Below are 25486 nucleotides of genomic sequence, written 5' to 3'. Positions count from 1 at the left end.
ACAATAAATGCACGGTATTACAGTTTGGGGAACCACCAACACAAATAATAACCTCCAGCCAAGAAAAAGAGGCATCATTAAGTCACTTTATTTACTAAGTCACAGATAGCGGCCATCAAACCACCTCGTATTTAACTTGCCATAAAAAACTACCGTATTTTCCGGACTTTAAGTCGCACTTTTTTTTATAGATTGGCTCTTCCTGCGACTTATAAATGAAAAAACTGTTTATGTTCCATAAACACTGGACACCTTTTCTGTTTATGTTTATTTTTTGTGTAGCTAAATAATTTTGTTAGCATATCTTACACCTATTCATCCTGTTATCTATTATTTTATTGTTAGAACTTGCCTTTCACGAGGACGTAATGTCTGTTTTTGGAAAATAAATTACCCACAAAAAATGCGACTTACACTCCAGTGCGACTTATGTATATTTTTTTCGACCTAATTATGCATTTTTGGCCTTGTGCGACTTATAGTCCAGAAAATACGGTATATTGAATTTAATGCAGAACCTCAAATAGGCAGGATATTGTATATATTGCGTATTAGATACTGTATATACATGCGTATAACAAGATGGAGGAGAGACAGAAGGAGGCAGGAGGAGTAAGCAGTGTTCAATGAAGGGCAGGTAGCTCGGTAGATGTCATATGGCGCAATGATGAACTGATTGCACCATGATCACCTTTACCCATAAGACACTTGGGCTCATCAACATCTGCTGTCTGACCAGATGGACCCAATTTGCATAAATGACACCCACAAACCCTCCTCGGGTCCAGGAAACACGGGTGTGTGTAGTTCTAATGTGCTTCAGTCAGACGTTTTGCACGGAAGAACATATTTATTCATGCGACTGAGCTGTAACGGCCGTGTCAGATTAAGAGCAGGAAGCCTGTGTGAGTGTCATAAATATTACGCAGATCTCCTCATAATTACAGCAAAGGATTATACTTGTGTGAAGCAGATGAATATATTAAATATTTCCCTAATGTATTTTAGAGCGACTGCCTCCTGTGCTCCAATGCTCCCCTGCATGGTCGTGTATTCACTCCTGTGACATTATCTGATAAGAGATATGCCGATTGCCGCATGACGGCACTGACCTATTTCATAATCTGATGCCTAACATTTTATGAAAAATTGCGTATGGTCATTTTGTAAACTAGTTCTGATATGATAGAAATGAGATAGCATGGTTACAAAAAAAAGACAGTGAGCTAATCAGTGTTTGAAATAACACCAGTCTTATAACATTTCCAACCAATTATGTAATATCTGGATGAATTATCCTTTATTATTAATGAATACTAATTACTGTCAAAGTTGGGGAACATGATGAGTTAGCTTTGCTTTAGGAGTGGATGCTAAACTGTGAAATTGTAATAGCAGCTGTCTGTAATCCATAATCCACAGAATGATTTAGAAACATAAATCCCTGTCTGAAAGTTGCATTTATGGGTTAGAGTTTACTGTAACCTTATAGCCCCCATCCCACATGGGACAAGATTTAAATTCAACATTTGTATTGTATTTGTATTTGTATATATATTGTATTTTCAAATACATTCAGACAATAGAAGTTGAAGGTTTTTTTTTTTGCATGCAACACAACAGTTGTGTTTTTGTAACGCTAGTTTGTATATAAAAATATATATATATATATTCAAAAAAAAAACTTTTGAATTTTTGAGTTTGAATGGTTGTTTGTGCCTTGTGATTGACTGGCAACCAGTCCAACATTATTTTAAAATAAAAAAAAATAAATAAAGAAAATAATATTTTTAAATAATATTTTTAATTATTTTTAAATAATATTTTAAAATAATATTTTATTTTATATTTAATACTATTTAATATAGCAATATTTCATATTAAATAATATAAATAATAAATAATTTTATATTATATTGTATTAAATAAAAAAAACTTAAACTGTATTATGGAAAGCAGGAAGTGAACAAATGTAACAGTTACTGATTGTAAAAGTACCAGATGGAGGGGTAGGATTTAATAAGCTTTGCTTCTTCCTACTCCTTTTGGACATGTGGAACTGTGAACTGATTATGTGATGCATTCAATTGTAATCTGATGCATCATTACCATAATTGCAAATTGCATTACTGCAACTTTCTGTACTACTGCAAACTACAATCACAAACATAATTCTGTGTATATTTCTAATAGTATAATTTACAATGACTCTTGACAGTTTTAGTAAGATGTTTATTTATTTTTCCTTTGTTCTAGCTCCGTGCATATGGAAGAATCATCAGTGATGCAGGGAGCCCAGGGGGTTCTGGTCCAGAACTGGCCCACAGCATCCAGCGCTGCTGGTAAGAATCAGTCAGCCCATCAACACCTAATCAACCTTGGCGGTGGAAAAGTAAACATCTATTTTTAATTCATTTACGTGCAAATATTTCTGCATGTGTGCATTTGTCTTTGTACAAGTTTAACGTTTGCTGTGTGCTGCAGATATGAGCAAATGCCATTTGAAGCAGTGTGATGGGATAAGGATTATGTGGAATTCAGTGTCTCGGGTCACTTTAGGCTTTTGAACTTGAAACACAGGACAACACAATTTTAGAAGGGCACCCGGAAGTATTGAATTGTTGTTCACATGAACAAAAAAATAAAAAAAGATCAAGAAGATGTTCATTTTCTACTGCTTATTCTCACAAGGGTCGCAGGGGGGGCTGGAGCCTATCCCAGCTGTCTTCGGCCGAGAGGACGGGGTACACCTGGACTGGTGGCCAGCCAATCACAGGGCACATATAGACAAACAACCGTTCACACTCACATTCATACCTATGGACAATTTGCAGTCGCTAATTAACCTAGCATGTTTTTGGAACGTTGGAGGAAACTGCAGTACCCGGAGTAAACCCACGCATGCACGGGGAGAACATGCAAACTCCACACAGAGATGTCCGAGGGTCGGGAAAGACAAAATAAGAAGCCAAAAAGTTACCACTTCCACACAAAATAGGAGGAGAACTCATTAATTTATTCATTTTCTACTGCTTATCCTCACGAGGGTCGCAGGGGGTGCTGGAGCCTATCCCAGCTGTCTGGGTACACCCCGGACTGGTGGCCAGCCAATCACAGGACACATATAGACAAACAACCATTCACACTCACATTCATACCTATGGACAATTTGGAGTCGCTAATTAACCTAGCATGTTTTTGGAATGAGGGAGGAAACCGGAGTACCCGAAGAAAACCCACGCGTGCACGGGGAGAACATGCAAACTCCACACAGAGATGGCCGAGGGTGGAATTGAACTCGGGTCTCCTAGCTGTGAGGCCTGCGTGCTAACCACTCGAACACCGTGCAGCCTGGCTTAAACCAGTGCTTCTCAATTATTTTCTGTCATGCCCCCCAATGCGGCCCTGATTTTTAAATACTAGAGAAACTGCTAATATGTATTCCTTTATCTGTACTGTACATACTAATAACCAACATACAGTATGGCGAGGGTGGCTGTATAGGCCAAGATAACTAAGGTTAGTAGAAAAGCTCTGCCAAATCTCTGTTATTAGCTGACAACAAACATAATTTATGCATAGTCAGAGCAGGAAGTGGGTAGATTATACAGTTTTCGAGGATTAGGACGCCATACAATACCTAGCCAAGGCAGGCGATATGAGAAGATATGAGAATACATGAGAAGTATGGGTATAGTGTGTAACCTTCCATGCAATTTTCTATTTTCTGTGTAAACTCATTGCCTGGTGTGACAAGCTGCCCACACACAAATCCACTGACCTTGTTTATATGCACGCACCGCCTCCTCCGCTTGGACATCGATTTCTTTTTTTTTTTTTTTTTAAGTCTTGGCCCAAGTTTTAAAACTCTTATGCACTTCCAAATATGAAGACATGTACACAGATGGTTACGAAGAGAAGCAGCAGAACAGGAAATTACTGAGGATTTCTAACACCACGTTGCCTCAGTCTCTTATTGCCTGCATTTCTTTGTTGCCCTGATTAAAATGTACCTGAAAGTCTCTTTAGCTTCAGGTCAAATACGCTTCCGGTTAGATTAACAATCATAAATTCAGATACTGAATGCCAAGAGATTTGAAAAGCAGACATTTTCTAGAGTGGCTATAGCTTCAGGACAAATTGTATGTTTGTGGTCTGACATTCAGAAAAAATGCTCTCCAGCATATCTCAGGTAGAGGAGAGGCAGCGATATTGATTGAAAGTGGCCTGTCACGTCAGCATGAGTCATAGCGTTGCTATTTATAACTTAGTTGACTTGTTTGTTCTGCAAACTGCGGCCCTCAGGCGGGGACCGGCGGTACACTTGCACTTTTATTTTTCGATACCTTCCTGTTTGTGCACATGTAGATTCACTTGTTGATACTGATATGAATCAGTGTTTTTGGGGCTGCACGGTGGTCGAGTGGTTATCGCTCAGACCCCACAGCTAAGAGACCAGGGTTTAATTCCACCCACAGCCATCTCTGTGTGGAGTTTGCATGTTCTCCCCGTGCATGCGTGGGTTTTTTCCCACATTCCAAAAACATGCTAGGTTAATTAGCGACTCCAAATGGTCCATAGGTATGAATGTGAGTGTGAATGGTTGTTTGTCTATATGTGCCCTGTGATTGGCTGGCCACCAGTCCAGGGTGTACCCCACCTCTTGCCCGAAGACAGCTGGGATAGACTCCAGCACGACCCTTGTGAGGATAAGCGGTAGAAAATGAATTAATTAATGACTTCTCCTCCTATTTTGTGTGGAAGTGGTAACTTTTTGGCTTTTTATTTTGTCTTTCCCCACCCTCTGCCATCTCTGTGTGGAGTTTGCATGTTCTCCCCGTGCATGCGTGGGTTTTCTCCGGGTACTCCGGTTTCCTCCCACATTCTAAAAACATGCTAGGTTAATTAGCGACTCCAAATTGTCCATAGGTATGAATGTGAGTGTGAATGGTTGTTTGTCTATATGTGCCCTGTGATTGGCTGGCCACCAGTCCAGGGTGTACCCCACCTCTTGCCCGAAGACAGCTGGGATAGACTCCAGCACGACCCTTGTGAGGATAAGCGGTAGAAAATGAATTAATTAATGACTTCTCCTATTTTGTGTGGAAGTGGTAACTTTTTGGCTTTTTATTTTGTCTTTCCCCACCCTCCGCCATCTCTGTGTGGAGTTTGCATGTTCTCCCCGTGCATGCGTGGGTTTTCTCCGGGTACTCCGGTTTCCTCCCACATTCTAAAAACATGCTAGGTTAATTAGCGACTCCAAATTGTCCATAGGTATGAATGTGAGTGTGAATGGTTGTTTGTCTATATGTGCCCTGTGATTGGCTGGCCACCAGTCCAGGGTGTACCCCGCCTCTCGCCCGAAGACAGCTGGGATAGGCTCCAGCACCACCGCGATCCTCGTGAGGATAAGCGGTAGAAAATGAATGAATGAATGAATGTTTTTGGTCTTTAGAATGCGCTGTACGTGTCTGGGTTCATGAGCGCTTCATGTGCTGCGCCCGCTGTGACAGATGGAGCGCAGCCCACACCCAGCTTAACAGACTGACATGAATGGAATCAGGGTTCTGTCGGCTCTCTTTTTGAAAGAAGGGCACACGGGTTCGCGAGGCAGGAAATACAGACGCGAAGTGGCGTGGCACATTGGAACATTTCGTGATATAAACAATGGTGTTGACTATGAAAAGAAGTGATGGTGCGATCCATGAGATTGAAGGAAGAGCCTACCACAGGACGCTGAGCGTGGCGGCTGTTGCTGTGGGAGAGTAGGACAGACGGTGAAAAGATAAAAAAAAAAAACAGAACAAGTGAGAGCTTGCGGCATTATTCTGTATCAGCCTCTGTCACTATGACTCCTACCAATGTCCCACTGCTTTACCGGAGGATGTTGTTTCCACGGCAACCATTCACAGCACCCTATTATCGACAAGGGGAGAGAAGGGCGAGGGAGGGGGCTGTCAGATCGAGGGAAGTGTGAACATATGGTGTTGGCCGAGGGATGGTGAAAGTGTGGGGGGGTGGGGGGGGGGTGGTTGGGAGGACAAAGAGAGGTGTTGAATTAATTGCACCTAGAGAGAGGAAAAATAGGAAGATGGGTGTGTTTGGAAAAAGGAGAAATGGAGGAATAGAGCAGGAGGGTGACCTACATACACGAGGGAGGTACTGCAGTACTGCATGCGGCCTTGCTGCCTTCCTTACCCTTCACACACACACACACACACACACACACTTAAAACTATACAATTATTATACAATGTAAGCCAAAAAGTTACCACTTCCACACAAAATAGGAGAAGAACTAATTTATTCATTCATTTTCTACCACTTATCCTCACGAGGGTCGCGGGGGTGCTGGAGCCTATCCCAGCTGTCTTCGGGCGAGAGGCAAGATACACCCTGGACTGGTGGCCAGCCAATCACAGGGCACATATAGACAAACAACCATTCACACTCACATTCATACCTATGGACAATTTGGAGTTGCTAATTAACCTAGCATGTTTTTGGAATGTGGGAGGAAACCGGAGTACCCGGAGAAAACCCACGCATGCACGGGGAGAACATGCAAACTCCACACCGTGATGGCCGATGGTGGAATTGAACCCATGTGGCCTAGCTGTGAGGTCTGCGCGCTAACCACACGTCCACCGTGCAGCCCCTAGATAGAACTTTTCCTTTTTTTTTTTAACAAGAGCTCCATTATACAATGTATTTGTTTATTCCGGAATGCAAGGCCTCTCCTTTGGGATGGCTAATCCACCATCTGCCACTTGATTCAGCAGGGAACCCAAATCAAGGTGTTCAAGCCGGCGTGAAAGCCAACTAGATGCGCCCGGTTGCCCACTGCAGCATGCACACAATTACTGTTAAAATATACCATTAGTCCATTTTAATCATAATAATTGTTGGTTTTTTTTAAAGGGTGTGGTCTCTGATTAAAAGAAAAGACTTTGCACGTTAATTAGCCAATGACCTTGTTTTGTGGAGAGCATCATGTCTCCTATCTGGATATCAACATCCTGGTCCATCTTCATCATCATTCGCCTCCTTCCTCTTCAGTTTATGTAACGCTGCGCTTCTGCCCAACTGGCCGAGAAGGCGAGTGAATTAAATAGACGTGGCAAAATGGAGCTTGGCTGAGATTTAAGTGGTTGAGAAAACCTTTGCAGTTTTTCTTGATTCAAGCCAAGACTGAAGACCGTTTACAGCACCGTGATGCGAGTGCATTGACATTTTGCTCGTCGTTGATCAATGCATGCTGTTTACAACATGGAATCACACCGACAATCAACGCTGATGAGCACGATTAAAACTTTTTATCTATAACTGAGAGCAACTGCTGTGTTTTCACGCCAGATTGCATGAAAGGTCAGAGTAAATGAATGTCAGGGACAGGAAGGGGAGATTACGTACAGGAAGGAAAGCAACGAGAGAGTGTTGCTCTGCATCAACCATCAAAGCTGCAAAGGCCGTGTCAGGATTAGTTTGGAGCGAGTTGAGTGATGTCACAGCAGGGGAGGGGCGGTAGCGCAGAGGCAAGTCGGAACAGGAAGATTGAGCACAATGTGTTCCAGGACGCTAGTCGACCTGTGATTTCTGACGATGTTCTAGTGGTCAGCTTCATAGAGATGGGGGGTTTAAATCTCCATTGGGGCGTCTCTTTGTGGTCTGTGCATGTCCCCCGTGTGTGTGGGTGTTCTCCTGGTAACACATTGGACTTTTGGAAGATTCTAAATTTTCCATATAGTGGGTGTGGATATGAATTTGAATGGTTGTTTGTGCCTTGTGATTGACTGGCAACCAGTCCAACCGGTCCAACATTATTAAAAAAAAATAATAATAAATAAATACATTAAATAATATTTTATTTTATTTTTATGTTTAATTATATTTAATATAAATAATATTTAATATAAAATAATATAATATTTATATTGTATTAAATAAAAAAACTTAAACTGTATTATGGAAAGCAGGAAGTGAACAAATGTAACAGTTACTGATTGTAAAAGTACCAGATGGAGGGGTGGGATTTAATAAGCTTTGCTTCTTCCTACTCCTTTTGGACACGTGGAACTGGGAACTGATTATGGGATGCACCCAATTGTAATCTGATGCATGTTCAAATGAAATAAAACCATTACCATTACCATTACCATTACCAATTTCCCCCCAGCTATCATCTATCATTTAGAGTTAGGCTCCAGTTAACCCAGGAACCCAATTAGAAAACATTTTATAAAAGATGGATTGATAATCTGTTTCATGCTCACAACTTTTCCATTCTCAAGCCGTCATTTAATGGACAGGAAATGTTTAAAGTAACATTTTAACTGTGAAATGTACAAATAAGTCTTCCTTTTTAAGCCCGCACTGCTACTTGTCCCTTTTTAAGAGACTTATGCTTCCTTGCTTTGCACTTTTTTTTTTTATCTGTCTGCTTCCCGACATGACTCAGCACTCTCTGGGGTTTTGTTGACTTGATGCTGACATGGGGGCCGCTGGTGTCTCATCAAATTCTCACATATAGTTAGACAGTTAATTTCTTCCAGTCAAAGCAGGACTTCAGTTGACTGCATTTTCCATTTCTAATGTATTATTCTCTGTGTCTGCATTTCTCTTTAAATTAGCAAAACAGGGTCATGTCTGAGCTCGAGGGGCCCTAATAAAAACTTATTAAGAGCAGGAAGACTCTTTATAAATGACACACTCCTGCGTCCTCCATTGTCTGCTGTGATTTTTGCGACTTTGCGTGCCTCTGACAGATTAGGATTGTATGCCGAGTGGGACATGTCATGTTCAGAACAGATTTAGTCCATGAATCCTGTCCAGTAAGCAGACTTCACTGATGGTCAGTGCAAAATGTGATATGGAATCACAATCTTGTATTAGGGGAGAATGAAACATATTTGAGTGGCAGAGGCTTGGATGAAACTCAGCATGATGCGAATGAATGCTGTCATTTTTTAAATGGTTCTATATGTCTTCCTTTTAGGATGTGTACAATATGTGAACTAAATTTGAGGAAAGAAGCCATTAAAATCTTGTCTGTTTGGAATTTCTTTAATAAATAAATTCAAAGACGGTATGAGATGGCATTGTGATTATATAGAACTGTATTTGAATAATAGATATGGGTGATTTTTGAAGGTGGTGTGCACTACACCTACACACGTGCCCTGTAAAAGACCATTTCTAACCCATTTGGATATTAAACATTAAACAGATATATGAGAAACTATAACAAGGACCATAGTTTTTTTTTCCGAGGAGGGAATAAAATATATATGTGATCCATTTATATAGTGCCTTTAACATCGGAAGCCTTTTGCGAGATTTTCCACCCGTTCACCCCACATGAAGGGATGACACAGTGCTTGCCAGTTCAGCAGAACCTGGGGGCACACCTAAGACATGGCATCCTTGCTGCTGCCGCTTCCATGTAATTAATTTCACTTAAATCACTCCCATTTGCACACCTTTGAAATAATAGTCTTAGTTTGTAGTCAACTGCTTATCCAGTCAGTAGGTGAACAGCCTGGGAAGGTCAGTTCAAGAGTGGGATTAGTCTGTCATCAGTAAGCTTTGTTAATCATTTAACATCAGGCTGCAGTTAATCTCTGAATAAAGAATTAGCACAGAGATTGTTTATTAAATTCAATACAAATTATTGTGCATTGGAATCTTGTGTTCATTTATTTGGGTCGCTTCAAAAAACCCCAAAAATGCAAAATGCAGTATCCCCATGTATGTTTTCCAGTGAGCGACTCCGTATGAGACCTTTGCATTAAATGACTCCTTATCCTTATTTCAGATGCTGAAGGAGGAGAGGTCTCACCCCCAATGGGTGCCGGAGTCGACAGCAACAGCTGGCACTTTCGCTACGGCCCGGGGGGTCCCGGCGCACCACCGCAGCACCTCAAGCCCGGTGAGGTCCCCCCAGAGGCGTTCATCATCCCTGGATCCCCTGCCATAATATCCATCAGACAGAACCAGGGAGGAGAGGATGACAAGAGCGACTTTATCACCTTTGGAAAGAAAGAGGAGGCCAAGAAGAAGAAAAAGAAGAAGAAGGACAAGAAAGACAAGAAGGATAAGGGGAAGGATGACGATGAATAAAGGAGAAGAAATGAAAAATTGGCAAAGAGAAAAAAAAAGGGTGTTGCTAAAACAGAGGTACCAACCAAAGTCCAATGGGCAAAAAGAAAATATGAATATGGATTTCTTCAATCCTGTTTTGTTTGTATTTAACCCGGCCTTACCAAGGTTACGTTTACCTTCAGTCTAACACGGCGGAGGTAAATTATTGATCTTGCCTTGATAAACAATAAGAAGATTGATTTTGAGCCACACCCCCATGTGCCTATACAACCTAAGTCAACTCCAACATATTTAGAAAGAACAATTATTTTGCCTCCTGGGCGTGTTGGCACCTCTGTATTACCCCCTCCACATTAATGATAAATAATTCTCTGTGAGAGAAGACAAAAGAACAAGAAAAAGCTCTGTGCCAGCCAAGGAAAAGAAGAGAAATGAAGTGATGTGTGTATTCCGGAGCTGGACACACTTACACACTACTTGTAAATAGCACAGGGGAGTCACTGAAAAGGAAAGCTAACACTCACAAACCACTGCTGCAGAGTCCTAACTTACCAACAGTGTTTCCTGCAATCTCAATGAATCCACGTGCACGCATGCTAACACAAGCAAACACACACCTTGCCATGCGGACACTGAAGGCACTCGAGAGCTGGCGAGAAATTTAAAAAAAAAAAAAAAAAAAATGTGTGCTAATTTGACACTGCAAGCTTTTTGTCACCTATGGGGTGCACATCAACTCTCAGGATGGACGGCGCATCCCTTTTGCTGTTACTCTGTATTCGCTCACTGCTTTTAAAGGACTGAGGGCGCTACCCCTCCAGCCGTGTCGCAGAGAGCTCTGAGTAGTTGAAGAGAGAAGACCTCGATGGCCTCACGTTCACCTGAGTGTCATTGAAAGGAAGTAGTCCGGAATTGGGTCAGTGGACTCTGAAGAAAACGTGCAAAATCTTGAGATTTTCATAACACCCTCTCTTATCTCCCCCATGCTGCAGCAAAAGCTGAAAGCTTTCTGCTTTGAATGTTTGGTAGCAACCAGTCCTTACCTGATACCTTTACAACATTTGACCTGCTTGTGCTCCCCCTTAATCTACCCGACCACTTTTCCCCCATTGACGGAAAGAAATCCACAGTACATGTTTTGCCATTTTTGTATATTTCCCCCTGATTACCGCATGTCCGCCCTCTTACCCCCACTGCTCAGGATCCGTCCTGAGAAAAGGGCCTGGTTTGAACATTGTGGTGTGCTGACAACAGCATGGAGTAATGTGGATGAGGCCCGTTGGAGGGTGGGGGGGGGAGAGTGAGGTGGGATGCACACCTTGAACTCTGTAAAAGTGCAAAACGGTTCAGTGCTTTTAACTTGTGAATACTCAACTACGCTGTTCACTTCCTGTTTGTCTGCCGCCGCTACAGTGAGAGGGGATCAGGTGGGATCGACTAAAAAGATGACGGGGGGGGGGGGGTGAAGGACCGAGGAGCGAGGAGGCGGGTGCCGTGGGCTGGCCCTTTCCAACTCAAGTTTGCAAGACAGGATAATTAATTAGTCGCATCTAGCTTTTATAAATGTAGCGTAGACCTTACGGATCTACATGAATTGAACCTGTTCAAAAATATTAATATGGCATCCAGGGTTCCCAGTCAACAGCGATATCCCACCAGTCCTCTCTCATGAGGCTGAGACGGGCCTCCAGGCTTCTGTCTGTGCCCCCCGTCCCTGCCTGTACCTTTCTTACACGTCCTCCCAAAGCTGTGCGGCTCAGTATGATGTCACTCCAATAAGTGGCTGCTGCATGTACTGCTCTAAGGAAACACATACTATATAGAGAAATATATATATAAATAGATAGCTATGATTTTATTATTTTTTGTATTAATCATTTTGGTTCTTCATTACTCACACGGGAAATATTTGTATGTACTTCTCTTGTCTATGCCAAAACATCTATGTATTTACCATTGTCACGCTCCGCAGGTGTTGTACGGCATCCACGAAACCTTTTTCGATATTTGTAACGCTATAGTGTGAAACCTTTTTTTCCCCAAAACTTTATGATTTCTGCTTTTGAAAACAAGCAAAAAAAAAAAAAAAAAGACGTTCTGTGTCCGGCTTTGACATGATGATCTAACTAACACTGTAATATTGTAACTGAAATATGTATGATCCTATGATGAGCTATCACTTCCCTTTCATTCTTCTGGATCTGGAAAAAAAAAAAAAAAAAAAAGTGTGATGAAAGTATATGTAGTGTATGCTTGTATTTAGTGAGCTTTCATGCTGTCATTCTTTCCCAATGTATGGTGATGGTGGCAAAGTGCGGTCATATGCGGACCGGCCCAGATATGTTTTACCCCCCCCCACCCCTCCTTTTTTTAAAATTTTTTGTTCACCCACTCATCTACTGTGACCGTGAAATAGTGAACTTCATTTACATCCATTCCCTTTTTGCCTTTGATTCGACCTAAATGGAAACAGTGGTAATGTGTTTTGTTTATAAATCACAAATAAAGTTTTCTTTCTTAAAAATGATTCATGATTAGTTCTTTAAAAAGATACATGTCTTAATATTCTGTGCAGTATGCCGCTTAAAAATACTGCTGTAAATCTTAAATGTATGCGTTTTACAGTGTGACTTGTTCAACACCAAATAACACAAGAAATCAATTAAAAGCCAAATCAGCCACAAAAATAATTCTGAATAAAAATTATAAAAATGTGATAAGATGCGGCCTCAAGGTGCCTGGATACTCACTACAACATCTGGGCTTGTCCCCCCTGATGAGACAACGGATCATCTCTTAATGCTTTAGTGCTTTCTTTCAGGGAACATTTGATTAATTTCCCAAACAAGAACCTTAATGACTGAATGACATTTGCCCCAAAGGTGATCAAGCTAAGTGTTAGCCCATGTGCTTCATTTTCCGCCAATTTCTGCCTAGAATTGTGGCTTGAAATCAAAATAAGAATACCATTTGCATTTTAAACGATATTACCACATCTTCCCAATGTCTACGTTGACACGGACTCGGAAAGAAGCGCATTCCCTGTGGAGGTGAGAGGTGCCAGCTGATTGACCGGACTGCCGCATCTCCTTGTCCAATTCCATGGTCGCAGATGGTCCCTGCAGTCTCTTGTGACTGGAAGTTTCCAGACATGCATCAGCCTAATTAAACAAGAGTGGCTAAGTAGATGTATTGGATCCCAGAAGGTAAGTTAATATAAAATATGGAGATGTCATAGCATACATTAACCTATACTAGAATGGAAACAGATGTATTTTTGTATTGTTGCTGGATTTTTGTCATGGTTGTGGTGTAAAATGAGTTTGGAAGCACTGTTAGCAGAAAATGTAATCTCTCTAGTGTGTCTTTCATTTAGCATCAGACAAGGACGACATTCTGGAAAGAGGTTCAAAAGGTCACGTTGGGCTTGTGGATGATTTCTATAGCTACAGCTATTGCGGGGATAGCACTCTGGCAACTGATAAACACATGATCAAACGTTCTGGGGTCGAGGCCGTGTCATTTAATATGCCTGAAGATAGCACTACGCAAACAGAGAAGCAAAGTGTTTGGAATTGCTAATGAACCTCAATACGTTTTGGCATTTGTAGAAATATGATCAGTGTTTATTGTATGGTGGAATTGTATATTCTATAGTGAAAATATTGTATTAGCAAATAAAAACCTAAATGTAAAGTGTGCTGGAGAAGTGAGGTGTCTATTTGACTTATAGGGTGCATCGCCCTGACGCTGACATCATCTGAAGTGACTCACCAAAGCATCATTGAGCAAGGAGGACAAACGGAGAAGGTGAGCAGCCAGAATAAACATGGAGACTGAGATTATCCTAATTATACCAACAAAATCATGTCAGATGACACACATTATTTCTTTAAACTGTAGTCCCAAGTTTAGCCTCCATATTTGCTTCTTTAACAAAACACCAACAGAATGTCGTTATTCAATTTCCTTTTAATCGGCTTGTGCACAGAATGAGCCTTTAGGGCGGACCGGTCATTAAAGGCTCATGATTGCATAATAATTGATTTCATGCAATCAGCGCTTAACTGGATATAGGTGACCCAAATCTACTGCGATGATTTGCCCTTTTGAGGAGGTCATTTGAAATGTGCTCGATGTTTCTGTAAGGGAGGTCACGACTCTTAAATAACACCAAGTCCATTCCATATCATGCATAGTATGGAATTGTCTTGAGAAGCTGCACCATAGTGAAGTGGGTGCGATTAAAGAGGGACTGTTTGTATATGTACATATAACACATCCATATTCCATAGACTCCTGTTTATTGTGGATGTCCTACACCATTCAACAACACTGTTTGTGAAAGACCACAGTGGACCTGTGAGCTTCATGTGTCCCATTTGTAAGGGTGGTGAGAAGGAGGCGCCATCTTCTGGACAAAATATCACAGCACATGTATCCTCTGTATATATCCTAACATATTCACTCCTTTTTCTTTTTATGATAATGGCATAATGATGACTTTAATCTTATATAGTCACACTCACATTTAAATCTTAAGTGTGTGTTTTTGTTTGTGTTTTTTAAAGTTATTACTATAAGCCATGGCGCTTTCCTATACTGGATAAATGGATGTGGAATGATCCCTCCTCCTCGGGAATATCACATAGTACACAGTGGGATCAGGAGCGCCTTCAATGGCCACTATTGGAACTGCTGGACATGAACCTGCCTTATGGTCAAAGCAGAGAGCCTTATAATTTCAGTGTAGTTATAAAACCAATTGTATACTTTGTACATTTTTTCAATGTTCATCATACTGTAGTATTATATATTTAATGTTAGCTGGGACTATACACTCAGTGGTTCTTCAAATGAGACCCAATTCTTTAACTCTTTCAAAATGTATAGTAGTTCTTAATAATTAATCATTTATTTTAATGGTTTTATTATTTGACTGGATTTTCTTTGTATTGTTTAAAATACAACTTTCACATAATTTGTATAATTTTCTGTGCTATTTTCTGTACTATATGTTGCTTGGCTATATTGGGTATGTTTGCATAAAATATCGGTATCAGATCGACATCACAGCCTGAATGTTACTCAGTATCGAATCGGCAACGAAATCCGTGGTATCGGACATCACCAACTGACAGCCCCTCCCCCACCCGTGCAGGGTAGATTTCCCGGCTTCAATGGCCGCTCTGGTTCTTTCACCGTCGGACCGATGGACAGATTTTTCGACGTTTTTCCACAACATGATACTCACAGGAGGTAGGTCGACGCATTATAAGTTAGCAAAATGGCGCCAAAGTATGGAAATCTGTCTGAAAATGTGTCAAATTGTCACAAAAGCGTCCTTAGCTGTCAAAAGGATCTGTGGTTAGCATGTTTGTGTTAGTGTTAGCTTACAGCACTTGACGTTGCTGTTTGCTGTTTCGGTGCATACAGTATAGACACAGACTAATTCGTGTTTTTTTTTTATTTCAAGCCCTCCTATTCTGCTTGTTCAACATTATTATTGCTTTATAAGTTGTTAGAATTCATACGACACGTCTCCGAGATAACTTTTAAAAGTTATGTAACACCGTCACCATTACCATAAATGTCATGCTAGTATTAGCATCAGTGGCGCGAGGGTTAGCATTATTAGCTAGTTTTTGTGTTTTAATGAGAACATTTACACCCTGTTGCGGTCTCTTATTTTCTGTTTGAGTAATATCACTTGATCAAGCCTGCGCTAACATTCCACACTACAAAATAAATAATACCGCCGATATTCAAGTAGTATCTTGGAAAGTTGATGATCCATTGTATTACTACAGGTTCTGACCTTTTAATGTTGCAGTGTGTTGCTCTTTTCTGATTAGGTGACAATATATTTTATTATATTTTGGCATCTATCCACAGGTACACATTGCTGAAGGACAACCTCTTGAAGAAACGTGATGAACATCTCTGCTCATCTCCCAAAGCATCTTTTCTGGTAAGTGAAGTCACATCCTGGAAGCTTCAGACAGGTAAAATACTAGCATGACCTATTTTGAAATTAATATTTTGGTGTATTTCTCCATATAGGGAGCAAAATGACATATTCCAAATAGGTGTTTCTAGATAGTTGGTCTAACTTTACTTAGCTTCATTCATGAATGGCACAAGATCATTTGTGCGTAATACGCCTTTCATCGTTTGACTCATGAGGTTCATGTTGGGGTTTTTATCCCTTTTTTAAAAACACATTTGTGTGAATTTTATTGAAACAATGCATTTTCCAAATCGCCTTTATTTTAGTGTAAGACCTACTTAGTAAGACTATGGTAATGGTATTGGTTTAATTTTATTTGAACACGCATCAGGTAAGTGATTCACATAAACAATCCTTTTTTTAAAAACACATATGTGTGTTTTATTGAAACAATGCACTTTCCAAACGCGCATCAGGTAAGTGATTCACATGAACAGTTCCACATGTCCAAAAGGAGTAGGAAGAAGCAAAGCGTATTAAATCTTACCCCTCCATTTATTACTTTTGTAATCTGTATCTGTTACATTTGTCCACTTCCTGTTTTCCTAATATTATTTTTAATGTATGTATTTATTTATATTTTGTTTTCTTTAACACATACTGAAGTATAAGGTGATATAACCATATATTGATATAATAGTGGTGACGCAACATGACCGGTTCAAGACTCTTCATCCTTGTATTGAGCAAACATCAACTGTATTGCCCTTTGTCGAAAAATGTTTGTGATGTGTGTGTGTGGGGGGGGGGGTTGTGTCCGGATCTAGAAGATCTTCTTGACTATGCTTCCCTTTTAACCCCATCAACCTAGAGTATATCAACACTGTTGAAGGGGGAGTGACCAGAAAGCTCCCATATTACTTATATTCATATTCACAGCCTGGTTGCCTGCCGGATTGATTACTGCTACTCTCTCCTCGTCGGCCTCCCTCACAAATCCCTCCATAAGCTTGAAATGGTCCAGAATTCAGGCGCCCACATCGTCACTATAACCTCCTTCACCCCCTGCACTTCCATCTAGAATCAAATTCAAACCCTTGCTGGATACATTCCAAAGCCATCCACATCCACCCTCACCCCACCCCTGCCTGACCTCTTCAACCTTGCCACCTCATCTCGCCCCCGCCGATGCACCTCCTCCGTCCACCTCACCGCCTCACCTCCCCACCTCAGCACCATGGGTTGCGGAACTTTCACCGGGTTTGTCCCAAACTTTGGAACTCTGTCACACAGGGCATCTGCACAACAGACTCAAATCCACACTCATCACCCACTTTATTCAGGATGTCTGATTGATTGATTTATTCATGTGTGACTTGCTTTTAACATAATCTATATACGTATCCTTGAATGCCGTTTACAAATAAAACACATTATTATTAGCACTTCATTTGTGTTACTGATATAGGCAGCAGATTAAGCTAATGTCGGGTTACATCTCAGGAATGAATGAACACATTATGATTCCTTTTCTGTGATGCTGCTGGGTGCAAATAAACACTGTGTGAAATGAGGCATAATAATTCGATGTCAGTTATAGGTGACATATTTATTTTTTAACATTTTGTCTTCACTAAAGTCCCATGACAAATAGTCAACTGAAGTAACATGGCTATTGAATGAAACTGAACTGCAATGATTTCCCCCTTTTAGGCATGATTTCCCATTATACGTTACATTGAATAAAACACTACTTTTACAATAACACATTAGCATACATATGCAGATGTATTGTCCTGAAATCAAATTTTGTTAATTTTTCAGATGGCTATAGTATTGTTTTCCATACTTTAGCCAACTAGTCCCAACTCTTTGAATATTACTTGAGTAGATTCTAATATTGTTGGATGTTGTCATAATTTGCGTACATGCTTCTGCAGTTTATATGAATGATTGACAACTTGTGTCAATATTTAAACTATTAATGTATTGCTCCTTTGTGGAATAACAACAGTCATTTCTTGTGTGTGTGTGTGTGTTGGGGGGGGGGATCTAGAAGATCGCCTTGACTATTCTTCTTGACTATTCTTCTTCTTGACTAAGCTTCCCTTTTAACCCCCATGAACTCTGACCCCATGAGTCTATCAACATTGTTGAAAGGGGAGTGACCAGAAAGTATAGGCTAAAACGACTCAACATTTGAAGTCCATCTTTGTGGTAGGCGACACACCCGGTACAACCTCACCTGTGGATATGATCTCACCAGAGACCCCCAGCAGCCCAGTGGGCCCACCACAAGGCTCCAAATAGAAAGATGCTGTTCAGTAAAGTGGTGTTATTGAAGGCTCGTGTGTTTGCATGCATGGTGCGAGTGGTAGTGCCATATACCACAAGTATTTGACATAGTAATGTAGACAGTATTTGATATTTTAGAGCTGGTATGTTTTTGAAGTGCACAGTAGGCCAAGTTTGCAGGTTTGAAAGGTAAGTGAGTAGAAAGTAGGTCAAGATGGGCTAGGAAAATCCAGGAGTGAAATGGCTCTTAGGAAGTGTGTCTTCGGTTGGTGGAGCATAGCATGCTGCTGTCTCTGTCTGTGGTGCTGAATGAATTTCACCTGCACCTCCAATACTATGGTATGACTTCAGAGCTGATAACATCGTGTACAAAATAAACAATAGACCAGAACTATTCTGAATTCCATTTATTAAAAACCTTAGGTCGTACAATTGCATGAGATATTTAATAGCTATCATTTGAAACCTTAGTATACAATTTCAGTTTTAATGACATTTGTTGATAACGATGAGCTTCAATTCTATTTAAAGTGACATTTCCACATGTTAGTTATGCCATCATTTGGATGGTATTAATAAAGTGTGATACTTGGTGTTAATTTACCAACAATACCGACGTTTAATCATTTGTTTGATATGATGAAATAATAGCCGATGTAACTAAAAAACTCCACTCATGGTGCCGCTGTCGGCTAACACAAATGCTACACACACATCTCCACCCATTGCTTGCGTGCCTTTTTTCCACTAGAATCTTTTCATTACGTCGGTTTGTCGCCGTCCGTGTAGTTAAACGTTGAATTTTTCTTTGTAATTTCTAAACCTGGTGCACGAGATAGTGTATCATATTTCCAAGGCCTGTAGGTGTGGATTTGTCACAACGATGGGAGACAAAGGAATTTCATCCTTGGGCCGGATTCTCCGCATTGCTGCCTTTTTTGTGACGCTGGGCCTCGTCCACGGAGATCTCAGCTATTCTCTTCCAGAGGAGATGAAGCGCTTGTCTGTGATTGGAAATATAGCCAAAGATCTTGGCGTGGACCCGAGGAAACTATCGTCCCGGAAAGCTCGGATCGATTTCGAGGACACTCGGAAGAGGTACTGTGATATGAATCCGAACACCGGAGACTTGATCACGTCGGAGAGAATTGACAGAGAAAGCCTGTGTGACAAAAAGCCGGCGTGTGTGATAAAAGTGGATCTGGTGTTAGAAAATCCCCTGGAGCTACATCGCGTGAGTCTTCATATTCAAGACGTGAACGATAACTCGCCACACTTTAAAAATAATTTAATAGAGATGGAAATAAGAGAGTCGGCGGAAAAGGGCAGCCGTTTTTCAATCCAGGAGGCGCATGATGCAGATATAGGTCAAAACGCTGTACAAAGATACACGCTACAAAATAATGCTAACTTTATTCTTGCTGTTGATGACAATAAAGTTAAACTTGTCCTGGAAAATAAACTTGATAGAGAAAAGCAAAGTGAGATGAATTTGCTTCTCACGGCTTTAGATGGCGGCTCTCCTCAGAGATCAGGTACACTAGTCATACACGTCACTGTGCTGGATGCTAATGATAACGCCCCCGTCTTTTCCCGGGCTGTTTATAAAGCCAGTCTACCTGAAAACTCTCTTCCTGATACAATAGTGATTCATGTTAGTGCTACTGATGCTGATGAAGGACTGAATGGGGAAGTGACTTACGACTTTGGTCACGTGTCTGGCAGTAATGTGAATGTATTTTCTATTGAGCCCACAACCGGTGTAATTAGAGTAACGGGTGCTATTGATTATGAAGATAAAAGTTCTTATGAGATGAGCGTGGAAGCTAAAGATGGTTTAGGGCTGACTTCCTATGCTAAAGTTATCATTGATGTTACAGACGTTAATGATAATGCCCCAGTAATCAATTTAAAGTCACTGGCTAATCCAGTACCAGAGAATGTACCACCCGGTACTGAGGTGGGCATCATTAATGTCCAGGACAGAGACTCTGAGAAGAACGGACAGGTCCACTGCTCCATTCAACAAAACGTCCCCTTCAAGTTAGTTCCTTCTATTAAAAACTATTATTCTCTGGTGACTACTGGACAACTGGACCGTGAACTAGTGTCTGATTACAACATTACAATCAGTGCTACTGATGAGGGCTCTCCTCCTCTGTCCTCCTCTAAAATGATCCACTTATCTGTAGCAGACATCAACGACAACCCACCTGTGTTTGAGGAACAGTCCTACAGTGCATATGTGAGTGAAAATAACAAAGCCGGCTCCACTTTATGTTCCGTTAGTGCTCAAGACCCCGACTGGAGACAGAACGGTACCGTGATTTATTCTCTGTTAGCCGCCGAGGTGAACGGTGCCCCGGTGTCTTCCTATGTTTCTGTTAATGGAGACACTGGAGTGATCCATGCTGTCAGGTCTTTGGATTACGAACACCTGAGGAGCTTCAAAGTCCACGTCATGGCCAGAGACAATGGTTCTCCTCCTCTGAGCAGCAATGTGAGCGTCAGTGTTTTCATATCGGACTTGAACGACAACTCTCCTCAGATACTGTACCCATCCCCAGAGGGCAACTCCTTCATGACCGAGCTGGTCCCCAAAGGTGCACACGGCGGCTCTGTGGTGTCCAAAGTGATAGCGGTGGATGCAGACTCCGGACAGAACGCCTGGCTGTCCTATCATATAGTCAAGTCCACGGATCCGGGACTTTTCACCATCGGTCTGCACAGTGGAGAGATCAGGACCCAGCGGGACATTTCTGAATCTGACAGCATGAAACAGAACCTGATTGTGGCAGTGAAAGATAACGGACAGCCCCCTCTCTCTGCCACCTGCTCCATGTATTTACTTATTTCTGATAACTTGGCTGAGGTGCCAGAACTGAAGGACATTTCTTATGACGAGAAGAATTCCAAACTGACGTCTTATCTGATCATCGCGCTGGTGTCTGTGTCCACCTTCTTTCTGACCTTCATCATCGTCGTCCTTGGTGTGAGGTTCTGTCGCAGGAGAAAGCCCAGACTGTTGTTTGATGGAGCAGTTGCCATCCCCAGCGCGTATCTCCCTCCTAATTACGCAGATGTTGACGGCACAGGAACTTTACGCAGCAGCTACAACTATGACACCTACTTGACAACAGGTTCTAGAACCAGTGACTTTAAGTTTGTGTCTTCTTACAATGACAACACACTGCCTGCCGACCAGACTCTGAGGAAAAGTCCTTCTGACTTTGATGACGAGCTTCATGATTCCTTCGACCCCTTGGAGGTAGGCACCTGTAAAAATCTTACATTGTAGAACTGACATTTCTGAAACTTAAACACATCTTATTGTGTTTAAGTTGTAACCAAATTCTTATTTTATGACTAGTTTTATCGTGAAATGTCGTCGTAGTTGACCTTTGATGAAAGTGTTCCAGAACACCAGACTTTGATCGTGTTTTCCTGGTGACAGTTAACATTGTCCACTGTTAGGCCTTCATATTATACTTTCTTACACTTATGCACTTTTAGCTTCATGTGTCAACGGTGGATTGTTCATTCTCCTATTGCAGTCGTCAACAGAAGCGATCCAGATTGTATTGATAGATGCTTACCAGCTGTAGATGGAGACTAAAGTATTTCACCTTTGAACAAGGGTGAATGTGACCTTTATTTAGACACTTGTCTTTTTGTAAAGCCTTCAGAAGGAACTATTTTACACTCCAGATGATGCAACATCCCTCTCTGTCCATGGTGCTGAAGCATGTAGGCTTTCTGCTCTTTTCTGCATCACCAGCATTTTCTCTGCTTTGGGTTTTTGTTGTTTTAGGAAAAACAGTAGTACTTCATAAACGTAATTTGTAGTTGACTTTCTCCTGGTTTATAAATTCCTGTTCATCACGTATTCTGTCTGCAACAAGCCCCAAATTTTTTCATTTTTCTATGAGCAGTTATCTGTAACGTTGTCATGTTTGGGGAGTTGATTATATTTTAGTATTTCAACAGCAACTGCGTGTCATTTCACCAAAGTCACTCTAGGGGTCAGTGTGTGATCATGAACAGGAACTCCTCAACCTCCCACCCATACCCATTTTTGTGGAGACGCAAATCCAAATTTTCGTGTTGTGTGTCTGGTCGCCACGTCTGATAACACAACATTGTTAGAAGCTGTGGATGTCAGTGAAGACTAAATTCACATGTTCCTTTGCTTCCTGTCGAATTTGAAGAAATGGCTTTTTATATTTTGGATGGAATGAAGAACAAAAGATTTTCGTCTTGCGGCTACGGCCTGGCGTTTCTTTTCCTTTTCCTCCACACCGTCAATGGAGACCTGAGCTACTCTATCCCGGAGGAGATGAAACGTGGATCTGTAATTGGGAATATCGCCAAGGATTTGGGCCTGGATTTGGGCCAGTTATCTGCCCGTAAAGCACGCATTGATCCCGAGGATAACAACGTTCAGCACTGCGGCATCAACCTCAACACCGGTGACGTGGTTGTTCAGGAGAGGATTGACAGAGAAGGGCTTTGTGGCAAAAAGGCTTCGTGTGTTCTTAAACAAGAACTTGTACTGGAAAATCCATTAGAGCTGCACCGTATTAATATTCGTGTTTTAGATGTTAATGATAATTCACCACAGTTTAATGAGGACTCACTTAAATTTGAAATCCGGGAATCAGCGGTGAAGGGTGCTCGTTTTCTTCTCAGAGAAGCCCATGACGGAGACATTGGTGAAAATGCTGTTCAAAGCTACACTTTACAGCAGAATGAACATTTCAAATTAAATGTAAACACTAAACCAGGTGGACGGAAGTACTGCGAATTGGTCTTAGATAAAGAATTGGATAGAGAAGATAAAAAAGACATCATGCTCTCGTTGACTGCATATGATGGTGGTTCTCCTCAGAGATCAGGTACAGTAGTCATACACGTCACTGTGCTGGATGCTAATGATAATGTACCAGTGTTTAGTCAGACCGTCTATAAGGCCAGTCTGCCTGAAAACTCTCCTCTTGATACCTTGGTGATCACAGTGAGTGCAAGCGATGCAGATGAAGGCCTAAATAGTGAAATTACATATGCATTTGATCATGTTTCTGATGACAATAGTAATGTATTTACATTACATCCTAAAACTGGAGACGTCAGAGTGGCTGGTGTTGTTGATTATGAGAAAAAAGCATCATATGAAATGCAAATAAGTGCAATAGACGGTCTAGGCTTGATTTCATACTGTTCTTTGATTATTGAAGTTACTGACACAAATGACAACACACCAGTTATACAATTGAAATCCCTGTCTAATCCAGTACCAGAGAATGTACCACCCGGTACTGAGGTGGGCATCATTAATGTCCAGGACAGAGACTCTGAGAACAACGGACAGGTCCGCTGCTCCATTCAACAAAACGTCCCCTTCAAGTTAGTTCCTTCTATTAAAAACTATTATTCTCTGGTGACTACTGGACAACTGGACCGTGAACTAGTGTCTGATTACAACATTACAATCAGTGCTACTGATGAGGGCTCTCCTCCTCTGTCCTCCTCTAAAATGATCCACTTATCTGTAGCAGACATCAACGACAACCCACCTGTGTTTGAGGAACAGTCCTACAGTGCATATGTGAGTGAAAATAACAACGCCGGCTCCACTTTATGTTCCGTTAGTGCTCAAGACCCCGACTGGAGACAGAACGGTACCGTGATTTATTCTCTGTTAGCCGCCGAGGTGAACGGTGCCCCGGTGTCTTCCTATGTTTCTGTTAATGGAGACACTGGAGTGATCCATGCTGTCAGGTCTTTGGATTACGAACACCTGAGGAGCTTCAAAGTCCATGTCATGGCCAGAGACAATGGTTCTCCTCCGCTCAGCAGCAACGTGAGCGTCAGTGTGTTCATATCGGACTTGAACGACAACTCTCCTCAGATACTGTACCCCTCCCCAGAGGGCAACTCCTTCATGACCGAGCTGGTCCCCAAAGCTGCACACGGAGGCTCTGTGGTGTCCAAAGTGATAGCGGTGGATGCAGACTCCGGACAGAACGCCTGGCTGTCCTATCATATAGTCAAGTCCACGGATCCGGGACTTTTCACCATCGGTCTCCACAGTGGAGAGATCAGGACCCAGCGGGACATTTCTGAATCTGACAGCATGAAACAGAACCTGATTGTGGCAGTGAAAGATAACGGACAGCCCCCTCTCTCTGCCACCTGCTCCATGTATTTACTTATTTCTGATAACTTGGCTGAGGTGCCAGAACTGAAGGACATTTCTTATGACGAGAAGAATTCCAAACTGACGTCTTATCTGATCATCGCTCTGGTGTCTGTGTCCACCTTCTTTCTGACCTTCATCATCGTGGTCCTGGGTGTGAGGTTTTGTCGCAGGAGAAAGCCCAGACTGTTGTTTGATGGAGCAGTTGCCATCCCCAGCGCGTATCTCCCTCCTAATTACGCAGATGTTGACGGCACAGGAACTTTACGCAGCAGCTACAACTATGACGCCTACTTGACAACAGGTTCTAGAACCAGTGACTTTAAGTTTGTGTCTTCTTACAATGACAACACACTGCCTGCCGACCAGACTCTGAGGAAGAGTCCTTCTGACTTTGTTGATGAGCTCCATGATTCGTTTGACCCCTTGGAGGTAGGCACCTGTTAAAATCTTACATTGTAGAACTCACATTTCTGAAACTTAAACACATCTTATTGTTGTTAACAAATGTTATTGTGTTGTAACCAAATTCTTATTTTATGACTAGTTTTATCGTGAAATGTCGTCGTGGTTGACCTTTGATGAAAGTGTTCCAGAACACCAGACATTTTTTCCTGGTGACAGTTAACATTGTCCACTGTTAGGCCTTCATATTATACTTTCTTACACTTATGCACTTTTAGCTTCATGTGTCAACGGTGAATTGTTCATTCTCCTATTCCAGTCGTCAACAGAAGCGTTCCAGATTGTATTGATAGATGCTTACCAGCTGTAGATGGAGACTAAAGTATTTCACCTTTGAACAAGGGTGAATGTGACCTTTATTTAGACACTTGTCTTTTTGTAAAGCCTTCAGAAGGAACTATTTTACACAACAGATGATGCAACATCCCTCTGTCCATGGTGCTGAAGCATGTAGGCTTTCTGGTCTCTTCTGTATCACC

At 41.6% G+C, this 25486-nt stretch overlaps 3 protein-coding genes and 1 long non-coding RNA gene across 11 annotated transcripts in view; all 4 read left to right on the top strand.

The window, feature by feature from the left end:
- Positions 1–12625, top strand: part of LOC131110216 (protocadherin alpha-C2-like) — an 83421-nt gene extending 70796 nt beyond the window's left edge. For 7 of the 8 annotated variants that reach the window (XM_078788256.1, XM_058063091.2, XM_078788257.1 and 4 more), the window contains exons 3-4: positions 2257–2342; positions 9815–12625. In XM_078788256.1, coding sequence (XP_078644382.1) covers positions 2257–2342; positions 9815–10119 — 391 coding nt within the window. In that variant the 3' untranslated portion in view covers positions 10120–12625. Of the gene's footprint in view, positions 1–2256; positions 2393–9814 lie in introns of all 8 variants that reach the window. The other variant, XM_078788258.1, reaches the window with a different exon arrangement.
- A 2633-nt stretch (positions 12626–15258) lies between these two features.
- On the top strand, positions 15259–17323 carry LOC131110223 (uncharacterized). The gene is made up of 3 exons (XR_009120860.2): positions 15259–15360; positions 15997–16072; positions 16991–17323. It is a non-coding gene; the product is annotated as an uncharacterized LOC131110223 (long non-coding RNA).
- A 1785-nt stretch (positions 17324–19108) lies between these two features.
- The window catches only part of LOC131110316 (protocadherin gamma-A4-like), a 170253-nt gene continuing 163875 nt past the window's right edge, over positions 19109–25486 (top strand). The window contains exon 1 of the mRNA XM_078788143.1: positions 19109–21614. Within this exon, the coding sequence (XP_078644269.1) occupies positions 19230–21614 (2385 nt within the window). The 5' untranslated portion in view covers positions 19109–19229. The remainder of the gene's footprint in view (positions 21615–25486) is intronic.
- LOC144894649 (protocadherin beta-16-like) lies at positions 22456–25317 on the top strand. Its single transcript, XM_078788369.1, has 2 exons — positions 22456–24974; positions 25267–25317. Exons 1-2 carry the CDS (start codon positions 22557–22559, stop codon positions 25315–25317), a joined length of 2469 nt encoding a protein of 822 aa, XP_078644495.1. The 5' UTR covers positions 22456–22556.

Source organism: Doryrhamphus excisus, linkage group LG22, assembly GCF_037039965.1.
Source record: "Doryrhamphus excisus strain RoL-2023G ecotype Guam linkage group LG22, RoL_Dexc_Guam_v1.1, whole genome shotgun sequence".
Taxonomy (NCBI): Eukaryota; Metazoa; Chordata; class Actinopteri; order Syngnathiformes; family Syngnathidae; genus Doryrhamphus; species Doryrhamphus excisus.
The sequence above is the reverse complement of the archived record's forward strand: the minus strand, read 5'-3'. Positions and strand labels throughout refer to the sequence as shown.

Excerpts from the sequence above, each read along its gene's own strand:
- LOC144894649 (XM_078788369.1), top strand. The coding sequence starts at position 22,557 with ATGGCTTTTTATATTTTGGATGGAATGAAGAACAAAAGATTTTCGTCT. Across the intron at positions 24,975-25,266 it reads ATTCGTTTGACCCCTTGGAG|TCGTCAACAGAAGCGTTCCA; the intron begins GTAGGCACCTGT and ends CTCCTATTCCAG.